General features: G+C 52.1%; 1 protein-coding gene across 1 annotated transcript; it reads right to left on the bottom strand.

Moving 5' to 3' along the window:
* Window positions 1–8,727: 8,727 nt before the first annotated feature.
* On the bottom strand, window positions 8,728–17,144 carry LOC125337970 (serine/threonine-protein phosphatase 4 regulatory subunit 3B-like). Its single transcript, XM_048328274.1, has 12 exons — window positions 17,101–17,144; window positions 16,874–17,001; window positions 14,628–14,705; window positions 13,958–14,071; window positions 12,549–12,665; window positions 12,226–12,357; window positions 11,409–11,496; window positions 10,850–11,008; window positions 10,515–10,684; window positions 10,058–10,197; window positions 9,436–9,595; window positions 8,728–9,078 (listed from the first exon to the last, which is right to left on the bottom strand). The coding sequence occupies exons 2-12, from the start codon at window positions 16,898–16,900 to the stop codon at window positions 9,004–9,006; spliced, it is 1,260 nt and encodes a 419-aa protein (XP_048184231.1). The 5' UTR covers window positions 16,901–17,001; window positions 17,101–17,144; the 3' UTR covers window positions 8,728–9,003.
* Window positions 17,145–19,784: the final 2,640 nt, after the last annotated feature.

Below are 19,784 nucleotides of genomic sequence, written 5' to 3'. Positions count from 1 at the left end.
TAATGGTCCTGCCTACGCCTCGGAGAAGACGCGGCAGTTTTTACACCTATGGGGTGTAGACCATACCTTTGGTATCCCACATTCTCCTACTGGCCAAGCCATTGTCGAACGCGCTCATGGTACCTTGAAGCGTGTTTTGGACAAACAGAAAAGGGGAATGCATGGAGAAACCCCACAGAGCCGACTAGCAAAAGCTTTGTATACAATTAATCACCTTACAGTACCACAAAATTCAAATAATCCTGTTATTCTGAATCATTTCCTCTCATTGCAGTCTGCAGGCGACAGACAGCTGCCCCGGGCAAAAGTCTGGGTACAGAATTTACTCACTAACCAGTGGGAAGGCCCACATGAGCTTATCATTTGGGGTCGTGGGTATGATTGCGTTTCCACAGATACTGGGCTACGGTGGCTACCTTCAAAATGCGTTCGCCCTGACCTGCGGCACCAGAGGCAGAACAGGCAACCTCCAAATGATGACCAGAACGCCAACCATCCAAATGGCCACCAGAATGTAGATCATCAGCCTAATGACTCTTCTGATGATGACCAGGATGTCAACCATCAGGCAGATGGTCCTTCTACAAGCAGAGACTGGGATGGTCCTTCCACAAGCAGAGACTGAATTTTGAATTTCTTGTTATGGAGTCAGATAGTTAAAGCCTTAAGGACATTTTTAGAATTAATAACTGATGTAGATTTCTATTTAGGATTAATAGTAGGGTTGTTATCTTATAAAACAAAAAGGGGGAATTGTAGGTACAAAAATGCTGTTAGTGAGGATCTTCTTGTTATTTTCTAAGTCCGTGAGAGACTTTTCTCTCTCACAGAAGAGGTAGCAGGGAATGTAAACAACCAAGCCACCTGCAACCTTGGAAAGTCTTATTTATGGTATAGTAGAAAATATTTTGATAATGGATGTTTTAGGATTTTGGCCAATCACCCCCAAGGGGTGGCGGGTCCTTTGTCCAATTAGACTATGAAGAAAAAAGTCTATAAAAGAGTTTGTAAAATAATTAAATAAATCAATCTTGCTGCACAATTCCTGCCTGCTGGATCTTCTCCTCCTCCTCCTCCCTATAGCTGCGGGACACGGTGATATACCGTAGGAACCAGGCCTGCGGTAATAGGGACTGGTCCCTTCTCTGATCCCAGTCTACAGGGTACCTTGTCCTCTGGCGTCCTGCAGCAAGCACAACAGGTCGGCATGGCTGCCCTGTTGAAAACCATAGAGTTGTCTGCATCCAGAAAGCGATATACTGAAATAGTTCAAGGAAAATCAGAGTCATTCCTCTCTTTTGTAGAGAAAGTCGCTGCTTCTCTTGAGAAGCAGGTTGAAGATGACGGGTTAAGACAGTTGTTGTTAAGGCAGTTAGTGAGAGATAACGCGAACGAGGAGTGCAGAAAAATCATAGATGCCTTACCAGGGGATCCTGAGGTAACAGACATGGTCGAAGCCTGCACTAAGGTGGGATCTGGGAACCAGAGAAGGTCTGCTTTGGCTGCAGCCCGTTCACGCATCTTCTGGTCGTGAACCAAAGCAACCCAAACAGGCGAAAAAACGGAAGCGGCCTAAGCCGAGCCAAAAAGAGAACACACCGATCCCCCAGTGCAAGAGGTGTGGCAGGCCAGGGCATTGCTCGGACTATTGTAGATCCCGGACTCATGCCGATGGTCAGCCTTTGCTGGGAAACTTCCGCCAGGGTGCAAGGAGGGGGAATTGCTCTCCGATGCAGTCACTCCCCCAGAGAGTGGCACAGGCACAGGCCTACCCAGCCACCCTAGAGACGGCACCCAGGGATCAGACAGCACCCACGGATCAGACGGTTTTGACGTCCACACCACAGCTGCAGTCGTCTTAGACTCTAGCGGTATTTATAAGGTTCCCTTGGACGCATATGGACCCTTAGCCCAGGGATCCAGTGCGATGCTGGTGGGAAAACCTGATGTTGCCCATCAAGGAATCTTAGTACGCTCAGGAGTTACAGACGCTGACTTTAGAGGTCAGATTTGCGCTATGGTCTCCACGCAAAAACCCCCTGTAACTATTCCTGAAAAGACCTGCCTTGCTAAATTAGTGCCTTTTAAGTCTTGTGTCCCCAGGATAGAACCAGAAACTCACAAAGATAACGGCAGTGGATCTACGGGACTTCCGCAGGCCTTCTGGACTGCAGACATCTCTGACCAAAGGCCACAGATGACCTGTACCCTGGCCCTGCCGAACGCCCGTCCACCCCGGACTCAGCTTCGAGGTTTGATTGATACGGGTGCTGATGTAACTATCATCTCCTTCTCTGCGTGGCCTCCCTCATGGCCTTTACCCCCGGTGGGATCGGCCATCGCAGGGTTAGGAGGATCCACACAGAGCTATTTAAGCGAACGGCCTGTGGTGATGAAGGACTCAGAGGGGCACACAGCTACAATCAGGCCTTATGTTGCTACCACTTCCCATAACCTTTGGGGATGGGATGTGTTGGCAGCTTGGGGGTACGGATTGGGACAAATTTTTAGCAGGGGTCACTGTGCGTAAGGGCGCACAGCATCCTACACTGCCTTTGCAGTGGTTCATTAACACACCAATCCGAGTCAGACTCTGCTCAGTTAGTTGAATTAAGGGCTGTTATCATGGCTTTTCTATGATTCTCACAGGAACCTTTGAATTTGGTTACTGAAGCCGACTAGCAAAAGCTTTGTATACAATTAATCACCTTACAGTACCACAAAATTCAAATAATCCTGTTATTCTGAATCATTTCCTCTCATTGCAGTCTGCAGGCGACAGACAGCTGCCCCGGGCAAAAGTCTGGGTATGGAATTTACTCACTAACCAGTGGAAAGGCCCACAAGAGCTTATCGTTTGGGGTCGTGGGTATGATTGCGTTTCCACAGATACTGGGCTACGGTGGCTACCTTCAAAATGCGTTCGCCCTGACCTGCGGCACCAGAGGCAGAACAGGCAACCTCCAAATGATGACCAGAACGCCAACCATCCAAATGGCCACCAGAATGTAGATCATCAGCCTAATGACTCTTCTGATGATGACCAGGATGTTGACCATCAGGCAGATGGTCCTTCCACAAGCAGAGACTGAACTTTAAATTTCTTGTTATGGAGTCAGATAGTTAAAGCCTTAAGAACATATTTAGAATTAATAATTGATGTAGATTTCTATTTAGGATTAATAGTAGAGTTGTTATCTTATAAAACAAAAAGGGGAACTTGTAGATACAAAAATGCTTCTAGCGAGGATTTTCTTGTTATTTTCTAAGTCTGTGAGAAACTTTTCTCTCTCACAGAAGAGGTAGCAGAGTTATGTAAACAACCAAGCCACCTGCAACCTTGAAAAGTCTTGTTTATGGTATAGTAGAAAAATATTTTGACAATGGATGTTTTAGGATTTTAGCCAAACACCCCAAGGGGTGGCTGATCCTTTGTCCAATTAGACTATGATGAAAAAAGTCTATAAAAGAGTTTGTAAAATAATTAAATAAATCAATCTTGCTGCACAATTCCTGCCTACTGGATCTTCTCTCCTCCTCCTCCCTATGGCTGCGGGACACGGTGATATACCCTAGGGCCCAGGCCTGCGGTAATAATGGTTTATTATGTCTATAGCATAATAACCTGCGAGGCGATGAATACCATTCGGAGTATATACTCAATTTTGTTTGGCTGTCCCAGTCTGGGCTCCTATGTCTGGGATCTCCTCAACAATCGCACCCAGCCCCTGGTGGGTGGAGTAGAGAGTGGTTTCTTCCAGCCTTTCAGGCCAGGCACAGCAGTTTTTGAAAATATTGAATTCCCTCTGGATGTCAAAGACGGTATAAACTTGCTGTTAGTTCTGCTTTGTCTTCTCTGTACAGCCTGCACCGTGTACACCATGCTCAGAATCAGAGCTATGGCACAGCATCCTCAGGATGAGGGAGGGAAAAAGAGCAGAGCAACAAACACCATGTCTACAGACCGTCACAGAGAAGAGAGAAACCAAACGCAAAGCAACAGTGTCCATCCCTACGCAGACTGACACAGAGGAGAAAGAAACCAAAGGCGCTGTCAGCATCTCCACACAAACCGTCAATTAATCAGAACAGCCTAAACTGATTGCAGTTGCCCCCATTCAGCAGAAGAAATCAAAAAGCAAATCAGTCCGCATAGTGACTGATGAGGATGCAGCAGGACCTTCGCACCCTGCAGAAGAGCCAGAGCCAGAGATCAACACTCGGTCGCTATCCCTGGGTGAGCTGTGAGACCTGCGGAGGGAATTCACCCGCCAGACGAATGAGTCTATCCTGACCTGGCTGCTCCGCATTTGGGACGCTGCAGCCAATGACACCATTCTGGACGGAAGTGAGGCCAGGCAACTGGGATCTCTGTCCTGGGATGTGGTTATTGACCAGGGGATCGGGAGAACCCAAGAAACTCTCAGCCTCTGGTGGCGACTGCTGACAAGTGTAAGGGACAGGTACCTTTGTAAAGAAGACCTCCAGGTGCACCAAGGAAAATGGAGCACAATGGAACAAGGTATCTGGTGCCTGAGGGAATTGGCTGTACTGGAGATCATTTTCTCAGAAGACAAGAGATTTCCTAAGAGCCCAGATGGTGTCCAGTGCACATCACAGATATGGTTGAGGTTCGCACGCCTTGGACCAGAGATGTACTCCTGTTACCTGGCAACGCTGCAATGGAGGGAAGGCGAGGACAGGGTGGGCGACTCTGTCCACAAACTGAGGATTTACGAGGACACCGTCACAGCCCTGTTTTGCACCCACGTCTCCTCCATGGAAACAAGGCTGGCTGAGCAAGTCCAGAGCTTGATTGAAGAAGGCCATCAGAAACTGAAAAAGGAACTGAAGGAAGAGATTTACCAGATCTCCCCAGAACCAACAAGAGTCTCTGCCATTAGGAGCTGGCATCCCCCAACCAGGAAGAGAGGATACACCCCACGAGGTAACCTCTGGTTTTTCCTTCAGGAACAACCTTTCCTTTCCTTCTCATGGAGAAGACATGAGTAAGTGGGATGGAAAACCCACCTCCTCCTTAGCGGCCAGGGCACGTGAACTAAAAAGAGGGACAACTACCACAAGAAGCTCATCCAGAGTCAACACTGCTCCGGTCTCTCGCACACAGAACTCCAGACAGCATAGGAATGATAATATGACCGATCCTCTTGAAGAGACCTCAGGAGCGTATTCACCGGAAGGGAGCAACATGTACCATGACCAGGAATAGAGGGGCCCTGCCTCTAGCCAGGTAGAGGAAAGGGAGAATCGGGTCTTTTGGACTGTGTGGGTCCGATGGCCTGGCACATCTGACCCACAAAGATACACGGCTTTGGTTGACACCAGCGCTTAATGTACTCTGATGCCATCAAGGTATGTGGGAGCAGAACCCATTTCTATTTCTGGGGTGACAGGAAGATCCCAGCAGCTGACTGTACTGGAAGCTGAAGTGAGTTTAACTGGGAACGAGTGGCAGAAACACCCCATTGTGACTGGCCCAGAGGCCCCATGCATCCTCGGCACAGACTATCTCAGAAATGGATATTTCAAAGACCCAAAAGGACATCGTTGGACTTTTGGGATAGCTGCTGTGGAGACGGAAGATATCAGACAACTGAGTACATTGCCTGGCCTCTCAGATGATCCCTCTGCTGTGGGACTGCTAAGAGTTGAAGAACAACAGGTGCCAATCGCCACAGCAACAGTGCACCGTCGGCAATACCGCACCGACAGAGACTCTGTGGTTCCCATCCATGAGATGATTCGCAAACTGGAGAGCCAAGGGGTGGTCAGCAAGGCCCATTCACCCTTCAACAGCCCTATATGGCCAGTGCATAAGTCCAGTGGAGAATGGAGGCTGACGGTGGACTACCGTGGCCTGAATGAGGTCACGCCACCATTGAGCGCCGCTGTGCCAGACATGTTGGAACTTCAGTATGAGCTGGAGTCCAAAGCAGCGAAGTGGTACGCCACTATTGACATTGCCAATGCCTTCTTCTCCATTCCTTTGGCAGCAGAATGCAGGCCCCAGTTTGCTTTCACCTGGAAGGGCATGCAATACACCTGGAACCGACTGCCCCAGGGGTGGAAGCACAGTCCCACCATTTGCTATGGACTGATCCAGACTGCACTGGAAAAGGGTGAGGCTCAGAACATCTGCAATACATCGACAACATCATCGTGTGGGGAAACACAGCAAAGGAAGTGTTTGAGAAAGGAGAGAAAATCATCCAGATTCTCCTGGAAGCCGTCTCTGCCATCAAAAGGAGCAAAGTCAAGGGACCTGCCCGAGAGATCCAGTTCCTGGGAGTAAAGTGGCAAGATGGACGACGTCAGATTCCCACCGAGGTCATCAATAATCTGTAATCAATAATCAATAATGATCCCAGATCACTGCGATGTCTCCACCGACCAACAAGAAGGAAACACAAGCTTTCCTAGGCGCCTTGTGCTGAGGAAGCCCCACCATATAACGAGCTACCGGAGACTGAAAGACATTATGCCCTCTTCCTGCCGAATTGTAGGCGCTAACCGGAAGTGGAAAGCTGCTGTATGGAGCCCCACACGACGAGTTGCACAAGCTACCGAGGGACAAGGTGGATCGACTCAGGTTGCAGAGCTTAAAGCTGTCCAGCTGGCTTTGGATATTGCTGAACGAGAGAAGTGGCCGAGGAGGCTCTATCTCTACACCGACTCGTGGATGGTAGCTAATGCTCTGTGGGGATGGCTGGATCGCTGGAGAAAAGCCAACTGGCAGCGCAGAGGGAAACCCATCTGGGCCGCTGAGATTTGGCAGGACATTGCCGCCCGAGTAGAGAAGCTGACCGTGAAGGTTCGGCATGTGGATGCGCACGTACCCAAGAGTCGGGCTAATGAAGAACATCGCAACAACGAGCAGGTGGACCGAGCTGCCAAGCTGAAAGTATCACAGGTGGATGTGGACTGGCAGCACAAGGGCGAATTACTCCTAGCTCGTTGGGCCCATGATGCCTCTGGTCATCAGGGGAAAGATGCAACATACCAATGGGCCCGTGACCAAGGGATGGACCTTACTGTGGACAGCATCTCACAGTTGTGAGACCTGTGCTGCAATCAAACAGGCCAAGCAGGTGAAGCTTCTGTGGTACGGTGGACAATGGTCAAAGTACAGGTATGGGGAAGCCTGGCAAGTTGACTACATCACCCTTCCCCAAACCCGCCAAGGCAAGCACTATGTGTTGACCATGGTGGAAGCAACCACTGGATGGCTGGAGACCTACACTGTGCCTCATGCTACAGCCCGGAACACCATCTTGGGCCTGGAAAAGCAAGTCCTGTGGAGACATGGCACCCCTGACAGGATCGAGTCAGACAACGGGACTCATTTTAAGAACAGCCTCATAAACACCTGGGCCAGAGAACACGGTATCGAATGGATATATCATATTCCTTATCATGCACCAGCTGCTGGAAAAGTTGAATGCTACAATGGACTACTTAAAACCACCCTAAAGGCTCTTGGTGGGGGGACCTTCAAAAATTGGGAAGTGAACTTAGCAAAGGCCACCTGGATGGTCAATACCCGAGGGTCCATCAATGGAGCTGGTCCCGCCGAGTCTGAACCCTTGCACACAGTGGATGGAGACAGAGTCCCTGTGGCACATCAGAGAGGTATTTTAGGAAAGACTGTTTGGATTAATCCCACCTCAGGCAAAGGCCAACCCATCTGTGGGATTGTCTTTGCTCAAGGACCTGGTTACACTTGGTGGGTAATGCAGAAAGATGGAGAAACCCGTTGTGTACCACAAGGAGATCTAATCTTAGGTGAGAACTGTGTGTAGGCTTTCACTGTATATATATGTGTGTGTGTAGAATTTAGGGAAGGTATTGATTTAGGATGATGTAGATGGTAATAGAATAAGGGGTGGATAATGTCCTGGGTTGCAGTGTATTCTGTTACCATCCTCATGAGCTGTTGAAATCAGGTGGGGCAGTGTTTCCTTGCCTCCTCCCCCCAGACTATCTTTCTGTTCATGGCCCATCATTGTCCTGCCACATGACTCATAGATAACTCCCTCCGGACTATCTTCTGTTAATGAGCCTAATCAACACTTGGCCTCAGGACTCATCACCCCCATTGTGAGATGCTCCAACGCAGAGGGAGGAACCAAGCATTCCATCCTGGATATAATCTGAGATTCTGAACACCAGAAACAACCCTTCTACGGGATTTCCAGAGGACAGGAGGTACACAGCCACCACTGGACCTGAGGAAGAGCAGACCCTTTTCCTACAGGATCATCACTTCAGAGGACTGCAGCCACCATTCTACCAGACTACTACCACCACCCTGCCTAACGGGGTGTCAGGTTGTATCTTGACTCTGACAGTTTGAACCAGTGTTTTCTTTTAGTATTTCCTTTTCTTTAATTTCCTCGTTAAAATATCATTCTGACTTGGTGCCTCCCACTGGTTTGTTTTCAAAATAGTACACGTATAATCTCACTTTTAAGCCAAAGGAATTGCCTTAGAAGCCAAGCTGGGGCTGTCCCCAGCAATTCACATGCAGATTCACAGACATCTTTTGGAATCCTCTCCTGGTTTGGCCTGGAGAGACTGGAAATGAGACCAGGAGAGGTCCCCCTTTGCCCATGGCATTCCATGGCTGACTGCCCTGGCCAGGAACTCCCAGGAAAAGAGGCAAACACACCCATTCCAGTTCCACAGAACATTTTATCCAAATAACATTTATCAATAATACATCTTCTACAATTACAGAGTCCAATGTCAGTTCCCGAATGTTACAGCTCAGCCTTAATCTATTAATCTTAACACCTATTTTCAAATGAGAACAATAAATTTTATTGGGAACTTGAACAGAAAGGAAACTTCTTCTTGACCTAACTCTACCAACTTGTCTATCAGTAAATCTGTTAACAAACGGAAGCTAAACCTAATACAAACTACTACTACAAAACATCTAACTGTTCCTATCCTCTAAAACGCAAAATGCACTTCCCTTCCTTAGGCCAGATGCAGCCTTTTCTTTGGGATTATCTCCTCCTCTTGATCACTGGTAGATTCTGCTGGCTGACGTCTCTGCCAAAAAGAAAAAGGAGAAAAGGAAATTCTCACCTTGAAAGAACACTCAGGTGCAATTTCTGAGTATTCACCCAAATGCCATCTCCTCTGTCCATGCCCCAGCCTGAGCAGCCAGTGGGCAGGGCAAGAGCCCAGGAGTGGCCCCAGTTGAGGGATGCAGAAGCAGTGAGATCAGACTGTGCCCCCAGGTCAGCAGCAGACACCTGGGCCAGCCCATCCTTCCTTCAGGCTACCCCCCAGCAGTCAGGGTGTCCCTGGGCAGGGCTTGGGTGAATTGAGCCCTAACTAAGCCCCGCTGCAAGCCCCCGTTGCCCTGGGTCAGGCCTAGGCAGCAGCTCAGCCCAGTTCTCCCACCTTGGGGGCCGTCAGCTGCGGGCGCGGGGTCGCCTTGTTGGAAGGGGAGCCCGTGGAGCTCGTTGGTGCTGTCTGAGCTGCGCCCCCTTGGTCTGCCCCGATGTTCAATTGGCCTTCCTGCCCTGAGGCTCTTGCACCTCTGCCTGAGAGGGATGGGACCCTGCGGAGAGACAGGACAAGTGATCCCGGCTTTGCTGCTGCTCCCGACTCAGCCAGGACCGGCAACGGCTCGCAGAGCTTTGGAGGGAGCGTGGCCCATTTGGGAAGGCAGTCCAGCTCCACGGGCACTTGTGCCCTGCCCGTAAGACTCAGCAGCCCCCGGCTGAGGCCCAGGCAGGCTGAATCCTCCCTGGCAGGGACACAGCAAGATTCTGCTCTGGGGAAGCTCAGGGCTTTCTCAGAGGAGCAAGGAATGCCCTGAGCAAGAGCAGCTCCACTGCAGGGGGCCACAAGGAAAGGCAGAGGGGGCTTTCCTCTCATGCTGCAAATTTTCCTCCAGAAGGAAAGCCAAGGCCAGTGCCAGCCACCTGCTCCTGCTGCCCTCTGGCAAAGAGAAAACCAAGGAGCAGCCCTGCCCTAGGGCAGTCCCTGCCAGGCTCCCAGCACAGAGACCGGGGCCTACCTGTGCACGCTCTGCTTTTGTCGGTGCTTGTCTCTCTCGTATTTCCTCTTCAGTCCCTGGAATGTCTGCACGTAGCTGATGGACTGCAGTGCAGGATAGAAGCTCTCGATGACATGGGCAACCAGGGACTTACAATCTTCCTGCAAAAGGAGGAACAAAACACGCTCTCAGTCTCCAGTGGTCACAGGCCAAAGTTCAGAAAGCTTCCAAGGAATGCCTTCCTTGGCCAGAGCCAAAGCCCTTTTTGTCCAGAGCAGTTGGGAAGCAATTGAGATTGATCCTGAAGCCAAGAGCTGAAATGGGGAAAGAACGATTCATCTTCCCGTGGCACGGGGCACCAGGGTCAGCAGTGTCCCCAGGCTGTTGGTGACACTTGCATGGAAGCGGGAGGCTGCACTGGGCCTGTTGAGCTGAGAGGCCACAGCCGTGTCTGAGCTGAAGCTGCTGCTGAACTCACCAGTCGGAGGAATTCAAACAGCTCCAGCACAGCCCAGTGGAGCAGGTTGGACGTAGCTCCACTCTGCAGCAGAGCCTGCACAAGGGGTGCCATGAGCTTTCCCTGGATGATGTAACAGGAATACAGCTCATCCTTCAGGCCAATGATCTTCCTCAGGAAGTGCAGAGCCCCTGGAGAAGAGAGAAATGCAAGGGTTTCAGAGCCACCGGCCAGGGCTGCAGTGCAGCAATTCATTCCCATCCCTTCCCACGAATCCCGAGTTCAAGGGTCCCCTGGAACACCTCCCACCCGGGACACATGCAGCCTGGCAGGAGGAAATGCCAAAGGCTACTCACGCAAGGCCAGAAAGGTGTGTTTGGAATTGATCAAGAGGAGGACTCGTCTTAGCAAATCCCAGTGGAAGATGTAAGCCCTCATGTGCTCCTTGTGCCGCGTCACACAAAAGGTCAGCAGCTCCAAAATCAAGGCCAGGAGTTGTGCTGTTTGATAATCATCTACAGGAAAAAGTAATGCCTTCAATGAGCAAAAAAGAAAAATAAAAAGCAAGAGATGTCCTGTGCTGCCCACCCAGCTCAGGTGCCAGTGCAGTTCCTGACATGGTTTCAGTGGACTTTGGCTTTCCTGGGTTGCTTTAGGAGGGGGAACTTTGGGGGAGAACAAAACACAGAACAAAGCACAGCCTGAAGCCATGTCAGCACTCGGAGGGGCAAGAAGGGGCTGAAAAGTGCTGCCTGCAGCACCCCTGTCCCTGGGGAGCAGCAGTTTTCCTCAAGCACGTTCCCAGCTGGCCTGGCAGGCTGATCGCTGGCAGCACCCCTGTCAGTCCCTCCCAGGCACTGCAGGCCTCCAAGGGGGGAAACAAGGAAAAATCCTCATTCCCTATTTCCCAGGTACCTTTGGCTGCGTTGGCCAGAAGCGGCGCAGTCAGAACAGGAAGGCAGCGGGTGTAGAAAGAGTTGAAAAATCCAATTATTTTGGATACCTAAGGGAGGAAATGGCTTCATTAAATCCTGGCCTCGGCAGAGACCTTCCCAATCAGAGAGCGCAGTACCAGCAGAAAGAGCCTGCAGAGAATTCCTGTGGCCCCGACAGCTCTGCCTGTATCTTTCTGGTGGGGCCTGAAGCATTCAGGTGTTCCCTGCACAAAGAGCCATTTCTTTCTTTGGGGGGAATCTGAGAGACATCCAGCCCACCTTGCTCTCCCCAAGAGAATCCCCACCAGGGATGCCAGTCTATCCTGGCAATCCATCCGTGACTCGCCAGGCTTGACAAAGTGTCCTTCGAGTCCTCTCCAATGCAGCCATTGCATCAGGACAAGCTGCCATCCTTTTCCCAGCTACTCCTGTCCATCGCAGGCTATGAAGCCGGGCACTGGGGGTGCCAGGGCCTCTCCTGGACTCTGCTGCTGCCGGATGTCTCCCCCAGGCAGCGGGAGCTCTGGCCAGGCACTGCTGTGTCCCTGAAGCGCTGCTTGGGGGAATGACTGCGGGCACAGTGCCCCACACACAGGCCTGGCCTCAGCCAAAGGCTCTGGCAACTTCAGCTGCTTTGGAGCTTCTTGCCGTTCAGGCTCAGAGCACACACCACAGCCAAGCGCTGAGCCCAAGCCCAAGCTGTTTGCATGCTGTGCCCACAAGAAGAGCCCTCAAGAAGATCAGGGTTTCCCTTGGCTGAGACAGCCCCGTGTCTTCAGCCCTTTGCATTCCCTTACATCAGCTGTAGCCAGCAGATTCCTGGGATCGAGCAGAGTCTGCAACAGCTCCACGACCTGATCAGCTCCTCCTACTGCAGCAGCAGGATGGTGGAACAGCTGCTTCATGAGCACACGGATGAGGTCGGTACCCTGCAAAACCCAGACAAAGTAAGCCCCCAATAATCAGAGTGCAATGGGTTTCCTGGTTTCTATCAGTCTGGTTGATTTCTTCCAATAAAAATGAAAAGGAACTGGAAACATGGAGATTGTGTTTGGCTGGTCTGTTTCCCGTTTGCCCTAAGCCTGGTCTATCCAGGCACCCACAAACCACTCTTACTTACGTGGTCCCTCTGCTGGGCCTCTTGCATGAGAAACTCGTGGACCAGGAATGGACAGAAGTCGACAAAACAAGACAAGATCTCTGTGGCAGCAGATGCCACTTGCAGATCATCCATTCCCTAAGACAAAAGAGTTTAATTTGGTAGGGTAAATCAGGTTTGCTGTTTCCTATCAGGTAAAGCTGCAAAGAAAAGGGAGGGAAAGGTTTTGGGAAGGTTTCATTCCCAAGTTTCTCTGAGAAACACAGTCATATGGTTCCAGAGAAACTACAATAAGCCAGCAACCTCTTTTGCCCACCCTTTGCCTCCTTTAGAAGGGACACAAGGCTCTCTGTGAATCTGCGAGTCCTCACGTAGGCAGGAACAGTTCCCATCGTGCCACTTCCTGGCTGGAACAGCTGAGACACTGATCTTCTGTACCTGTTATCCACAGCTGATTCATTTTGTACCAAAGGACCAATTGCACACATCAGTCTCTGTCTCTTTCCTCTGCTCACTTCTTCTTCTCGTTGAAATAGATTGGAAGGCAGACTAAACAGCGCCAGTCCCTGCCTTGTTGTGTGGGTCAGTTAAAGGTGGCTAAGCTTAAGTTTGCCAAGGTCAAGTCTGTGAAGGGCCTTCCTTGGCCTGCATGTTGTTTTAAAACTTGGCAAGTGCCTCATTCTGCCTTCATGTTCTCAGGCTTGCGACTCAAAGGATGATCTCAAGCTTCCTGGGAATGCTGGTGTTTGTCCCACACGGGGACACGAGTGGCTCAACCAACCTTCCCCTAAAGCTGCCGAGCCGAGTGGGGCAGCACAAATGTTTTGCTGGCAGTGCTGTGCCTGGCTCAGTTCCCAGGTTGTTCCTGCAGCAGAGAAAGCCCCTGGAATCTGGTGTTTGTGAGGAACAGCAGCACTGATGCTGGATTGCAATGGTCAGGTGGCAACTGCTGCCCCAGCCAAAGGAGGGACAAAATTCTGTTTTCCCACTGCTGCTCAGGACAGAGGAATCAGCTGCCACCAGGAGGACAGGATCTTTTGGGGAGGAACCAGCCAACAGCTCCAGAGGAGCCAAAAAGACTTCTCTGGCCCCGCTCCAAGCAGAGCCACAACAGCCCCAGGAAAACAACGCCAATGCAGCTGCCCCGTGGCAGCGAGTCTCCTTCCATCTGGACCCTGCCTTGTCCCAAGGACTGCACTGAGCACAGACTTGGCCCTGGTGCAGCGCCACAAGAACCAGGACAAGCCAGGGAGGCGCTTCCCAGAGCTGGGGGAGCTTTGGGATTGTGGCCGCTCCAATCCACTTCCACTCTCAGCAGAGCCAAGGTGTGCGAGCCAAGGGACACACAAGAGTTCAGCAGGTCCAAAAAGGGCTCCAGTGGCTCTGGCCTTTCCTGCTTTAAGGAAAAGCAGCTGGAAGTTTTCACTTACCAGTAGAATTTCAAGAGCAGGAAGAATTCCCAGCTTGGCCAAGCTTTGTAAAAATGCCTTTCTGTTCTGGTGGAACATGACAGAAAAGGCACAGAAGTCCTTCACAAAGGTCACCTGTTGCATAGGAAAAAGAATTTCAGGTGTCTTGGAGTCAGACAACTCTCTGAAAGGAGGAAAGGGTTGCAATTTCTAGCAGAGGGGGAGCCCAGGGTTGTTGTGACCTTCCTAGAGAATGGTCTTCTTCTCATGGTGTCTCCTCCAAGCTTTGCCAACATCAACCAAGTAAAGCCACGGAACGGAAACACAGAGAAAGAAGAAATTCCTCAGCTGGCCTTGACCTCAGAAAGAAAGACGGTGATACAGAAATAAAGTTCTCTGGGATGCTGGAGCTTTCTGGGAAGAAAGCAGAGCTTGAAGTCGAGGGTGTTGGCTCTGTGCTGGTCCTTTCTCCACAAGGAAATCCTGATTCACATCAAAGACACCAGAGCTTACATTGCCAGAAATATTTCTCGGAGTGAGGACTTAAATGAAGACTGAGCTGCACTGGCAAGGATTGCTGGGTTCCAGAAAGACCTCAAGGACTACAGAAGGCCTCGAGAACAGTTTCCCTTTTCCTCCTTCACCCCTCTCCTTTCAAGCCTTGGAGGAAGCCCCGCGAGCACTGACTCACCAGTTCCCATCGCTGGTGGGCACCTGTAGCTCCAGCTGTTAATTGGGCCAGAACTTCCAACCAGAATTTCTGGTCTTTCTGTGGAACACACAAAAGGAACACAACTGACAGGGGCCTCTGGAAAGGCAGAACTTCCATCTTGAGAGAATCCTCCCCTGCCGCAAGCCCAAGTCTCCACCCCTCCATTCATTGCAGCCCAAGAAAGGCCAACGCCAGAGAGCACAGATCCCGCAGGATCCGTCCTTCTCAGGGCACTGTGTCAGCAGTGCCTGTGTGCAGCAGAAGCAGGGCCAGGAGCCCAGAGCCCCAGGGGAAGCTGAGCTCAGGGGAGGCTCCCGAAAAGTGCAACTCCCAAGAGCCAGCCGAGACACAGCTTGTCCCGTGCGGCACCTGCCCCGCTCCCCCTGCCCTGCCAACATCCCACAGGGATCCCTTTCCCTCCTGAGCAGCTGAAGCCCTGCAAAGCATCTTTCCAGGCCCCCCGGGGCACGGGGGAGCAGATGAACAGGTTCCCAGCTGGCTCCAGCCACGGCCTGGTTGCCCTTCCTCGCACTCAAAGCAGCTCCCCCCTTGCAGACGCTCTGCTTTGCGCTTCTGCCCCAGCCTTGGCTTGGCACAGTCACAGCCTCTGCTCCCAAGAGAGACTTCAGGACCTCCAGGACAAGAGCTCCCTTCTGGCCAAGCATTTCAGATCCCCCATTGCTCAAGCCTCCAGAGGGACAAGAAAACCAGCCTGAACATCATCATCACCATCTAACGCAGGGTTTGGTGCTCGAGGCACCAACTCTGGCGTGCCCCAGGTCAGAGGGAGTCCAGCTGCGTTACTTCCACACATCGCTGAAGCGGCTTCGAAGTCAGGAAAAGGGCTGCTTGCTTTACAGCATTCAGGACTGGCTCTGGTGTATTTTGAGCCTGGTTCTGTGGCTTGGACAATAACCCCTCACCGGTAAGGTGATCCATAGAAACCCCGGTGTTTTTTGTATCCCGAAGTAAAATCGGGAGGACCTCTCCCAGTTGCTTTCTCCAACCTTCTTCCCATATTTGAAACTCGGATGGGGAAAGAAAGCAGGAGAAAATGCTTTTGAGGTCATATGGCACAATCACTGTACTGATGAGAGTCATCTTAAGAAGGTTCTTAAAATACTGACTCTCCCTCCCAAATTCTTTCTGGGCTTTGCAAATTCTTTCTGGGCTTTGCAAAGCTCTTTGAGCCCTGCAGCATCAAGAGGTTTCCATGTGGGATTATTGCCTGCTCTGTCACAGGTAACAGGAGCGGCGAAGGGATAGGACGGGGCTGAGGGGACTCCCAGGCCCGATTTCAAGATGGCGTCGGTTCTGGTACTTTCCCCGTGGGAACCGGAAGTTCTCCACAGGGGGCGGGGTCGGAGGACCAGGAGGAGCGGCCACGGGATGGACGGGGATTCCTGACACAGGGGGCGGTACCCAAAGGGTGGGAGGAGCCCGATGACGTCACATCTGGGGGATAGGAAAGGGTTGGGGGTGGGCGGGAAAAAGGGATTGTGGGAAGAAGAAGGGGGGGAGGGGTGAACTGTGCCATGCGGTCGGCGCCATTGTTCAGACACGTGGAGTGGGGGGGGCAATGGCAAACAGCATTTAGAACAGTTTTCTGGGCTTACAACTGGGGAAGAGGGCGCGGGATACGGGGTTTGGGAAGGGGTTGAGGCAGCCTGGCCAGGGCTATCCCGACAGGGCGGCTGAAAAGACCGAGAAGGGTCAGGGAGAAAGTAGCAACTCTGTGTCTGTGGGCGTATCACCCCATTCAGTTTTTCCAATGAAAGGGGAAGCAGGATAAGGAGCAGGAGGGGAGGAAGGAGGGTTACAGGAAGAACTGCGGGGGGGGGGGGGGGGGTGTGCTTTTCTTTTACTTTCCGGTGCATTTTATGCAAGTCCCAAAGGACTAGAACTAGAGGAAAGAATTTTTCTCCAGAGGAGTCTCCCTTTCGCTTTAAATCAGTAATCTTATCCCCCACAGCCTGCAAGAAGGCAGGAGATTTTAAATTTGTAGGAGATACTTGAGGAAGGTAAAAGAAAAGCCAGTGAACAAACTGTTTTAACAGACCCTTAGAAAATTCAAAACCACTAACTTGAAGGGATTTCACAACTTGGAGAAAAACCTCTCTTTGGGGCTGAGAGAGTTTTGATCCCATCTCTCTCTCAGCACTTCTTCCACCCGCCACCCGCAAAATAAAAAAAGAAACAAAGTGTAAGGGACTGCGGATACTCACACAACTTATAGAACAGAGGGGACACATGCCAGCAGCCCCCCAGTAGCCACCAGGAGAGGACCACCTGAAGGCTGCACAGGGACTTTTCCCAGGGCCTTCAGGGACAGGATGGGGGGAATTGCTTGAAGCTGAGGGAAGGCAGGTTTCAGTGAGGTCTTGGGAAGAAATTCTTGCCTTGAAGAAGGCTGGGCACTGGGCCAGGTTGCCCAGAGAGGTGGTGGACTCACCAGGCCTGGAGGTGTGCAGTGGGCTGACTGTACCCACCAGAGCCGCTCTGTCTCTGCCATCTGCATGTGGACGGGGCAGAGGAAATAGCACCAAGGATCCCTGGGAAATTCAGTTCTTGAGGAAATTTGGCGGGAGTCCATCTGGTGGGAAACAGCTCCCCACAACCTGCTGCCACGTGGGTTACTCCTGCTCAGGGTCAGGCCTTCAGGCCCCTCCTGCTCCAGCCTGGGTCCCCCATGGGCTCCCAAGGCCTTGCAGCAAACCTGCTCCAGCGTGCAGGGCTCCTCCTGCACGGCTCCATGGGTCTCTGCCAGGACCCTGCTCCAGCAGGGGCTTCCCAGGGGCTCACAGCCTCTCTCGGGCATCCCCTTGCTCCAGCGTGCGGGGCTCCTGCAGGGGCTGCAGGGGGATCTCTGCACCCCGTGCCCTCCATGGGCTGCAGGGGCACAGCTGCCTCTGCATGGGCTGCACCACGGGCAGCGGGGCAAGCTGCACCTGGCACAGCTTGTCCCAAACTTCTGCACAGCCCCTTTCTCTGGGAAACTCTGTGCTAAATCCCAGCAGTCAGGGATTCACAAGGCGGGGCTTGGGGTGACCTTAGCCCTAACTAAGCCCCCTGCCCACAGGCTGGTACTGCCCGTGCACCAGCACCCCCGAGTCCTTCCCCTCAGGGAACACCACCGGCTTTGGATGAGGTCTGACCAGTATTTTTGATGCCTTGATTGGTTTTGGTCACTGCTTTGGGCACCTCTGGCCCCAGCTCACTGTCCCAGGACACTCTTTGGCTGGACCTTCTGGTGTGAGCATTCCCGCGTGCCCCCGGTGGCAGAGCCCGGCCCGTTTCAGCCGCACCGTGCGTGCAGATCTCCCTGAGTGCTTTGGGAAATGGGCCTGGAGGGGGTGGAACTGCCAGGTGGAATTGGGCCTGCCTGGGGAAGCTGGAGCCGTGCAGAGCAGAGGGTGCCAGCCCTTCCCACTGCCACATCCCGCCATGGCACAACACGAGCTGGTGCTGGGAGCCACGGCACTGCCCGGCCGGGACGCAGGGAATTGCACAATCCCAGAGCCCTTGTGGCTGGAAAAGCTCTCTGAGAGTGTCAAGTCCAACCATTCCTCCAGCGCTGCCACGTTCAGCACTAACCCATGTCCCTGAGTGCCACATCCGCATCTGCCACGTGAAAAGGGATTTTCTTTACTGTTAGTGTAGGGAGATTTACTTGACCCTCAGTGTTTAATTTGTCTCTCAGTGCCCCAGCAAAGCCGAGACCCTTGTGCCCGAGCAGTCTGTCAGCGTCCCGTTAGGGGGAGCCTTCCCCGAGCCATCCTGCTGGATCGGAGGCTGGTTCCACTGACTTACTCCAGCATAAGGAAGAGCACTCGGCAACTCTTCCCACTTTTTGACTCCTCAGGGGCTCTTCCTCTTTATCCGAGTATATTCCCTGCTGCTGGCGACTCCAGGGAAGGACTCACTCTCAGAGTTTACAGAATAACTCTCTTTATTGATATAAAACTGTGACAGGTTACAGTTCGAGGATTGTCTGGGATAGGATGTGTCAGTGATAGGATCTGACTGCATAAACGTGTTCAAAGATTAAGACAAGCCTTAATCCCCAATTAAACATTCAGTGTGCACAGAGTACAGTTCTTACCCAATAGGTCCTGACAGGGAAGAAGGCAGGTTCAGCCCATCAACTGAGCCCTGCAGTTACCATGGAGTCTTCCCTCGCTTTGCCTTCATTCTCAACTTACTTTTTAAATTCGTCCTGTTTAGGTGGAACTTGAGTGACTCAAGTCATGCAGACCTTTATGTAAAAGGTGTAAAATTCTTTTGCTTTGCTTTTAAAGGTAAAGTCACAAAGATCACCCCAGTGAGAGGTGGTTATACGGGGGGGGGGGGGGGGGACCTTTGGGATGGAGGGGTGTGTTAACGATACAATTAGACTTTAATGAACCATGTTCATCAGAGGAGAGCATTTTCACCCCAGTTGCTGGCTCGGCAGCAGGACATCTCCTCCTCCCTGCCCTGGCTGGCAGGTGCTCAGCAGTTTCGAAGCTGCAATCACCATCGAGTTTTCTCCAATACCCAACCTGAACCTCCCTTGGGGCAACTTGAGGTCGCTTCCTCTTGTCCTGTCCCTTGTTCCCTGGGAGAAGAGGCTGACCGTCCCCTGGCTGTAAGTCCCTAAACGGAAAACTGCTCTCCTGCATCCCTGGGCTCTGCTGGGTGCTGCTGGGGAGATGGGAAAGCTGCAGCAGGTGAGAGGCAGAGGGACAGCCCCAGGCAGCCCCAGGTTACAGAGCCCAAGAGACACCACTCTGCCGCTGGGGAGACACTGGGAGGTGATCTGGGATGGGCTTTGGGCTCTCTGCACTGCCAAAAGGGGCAGAGAGTGTCACACAAGGCCAGAGTGCCAGTGCTGGCAGGAGCCAGGCCTGGGCCCCGCTCCCTCTGCAATGGGGTCCTTCACAAGCCTGGTCCCCTTCAGAGCAAAGACCAGAGATGGAGTTTGCAGCAGTGGAATTGGGGGATACAGGGATCCTTTCTGAAGCTGACAGGCAGCTTTTAATCCACCTGCTCTGCCTCTTCTGGAGAAAAGAAACAGGAGTAGGAGAGCCTCTGAAACCTGGCAGCCCCTGCCTTGCTCCTGTGGGATGGAGGCTGGAGGGGGCAGATCTGCCCAAG

This window comes from Corvus hawaiiensis, chromosome 24 (genome assembly GCF_020740725.1).
Source record: "Corvus hawaiiensis isolate bCorHaw1 chromosome 24, bCorHaw1.pri.cur, whole genome shotgun sequence".
Classification (NCBI taxonomy): Eukaryota; Metazoa; Chordata; class Aves; order Passeriformes; family Corvidae; genus Corvus; species Corvus hawaiiensis.
Note: the sequence above shows the minus strand (reverse complement) of the source record. Positions and strands in the feature narration are given on the sequence as shown.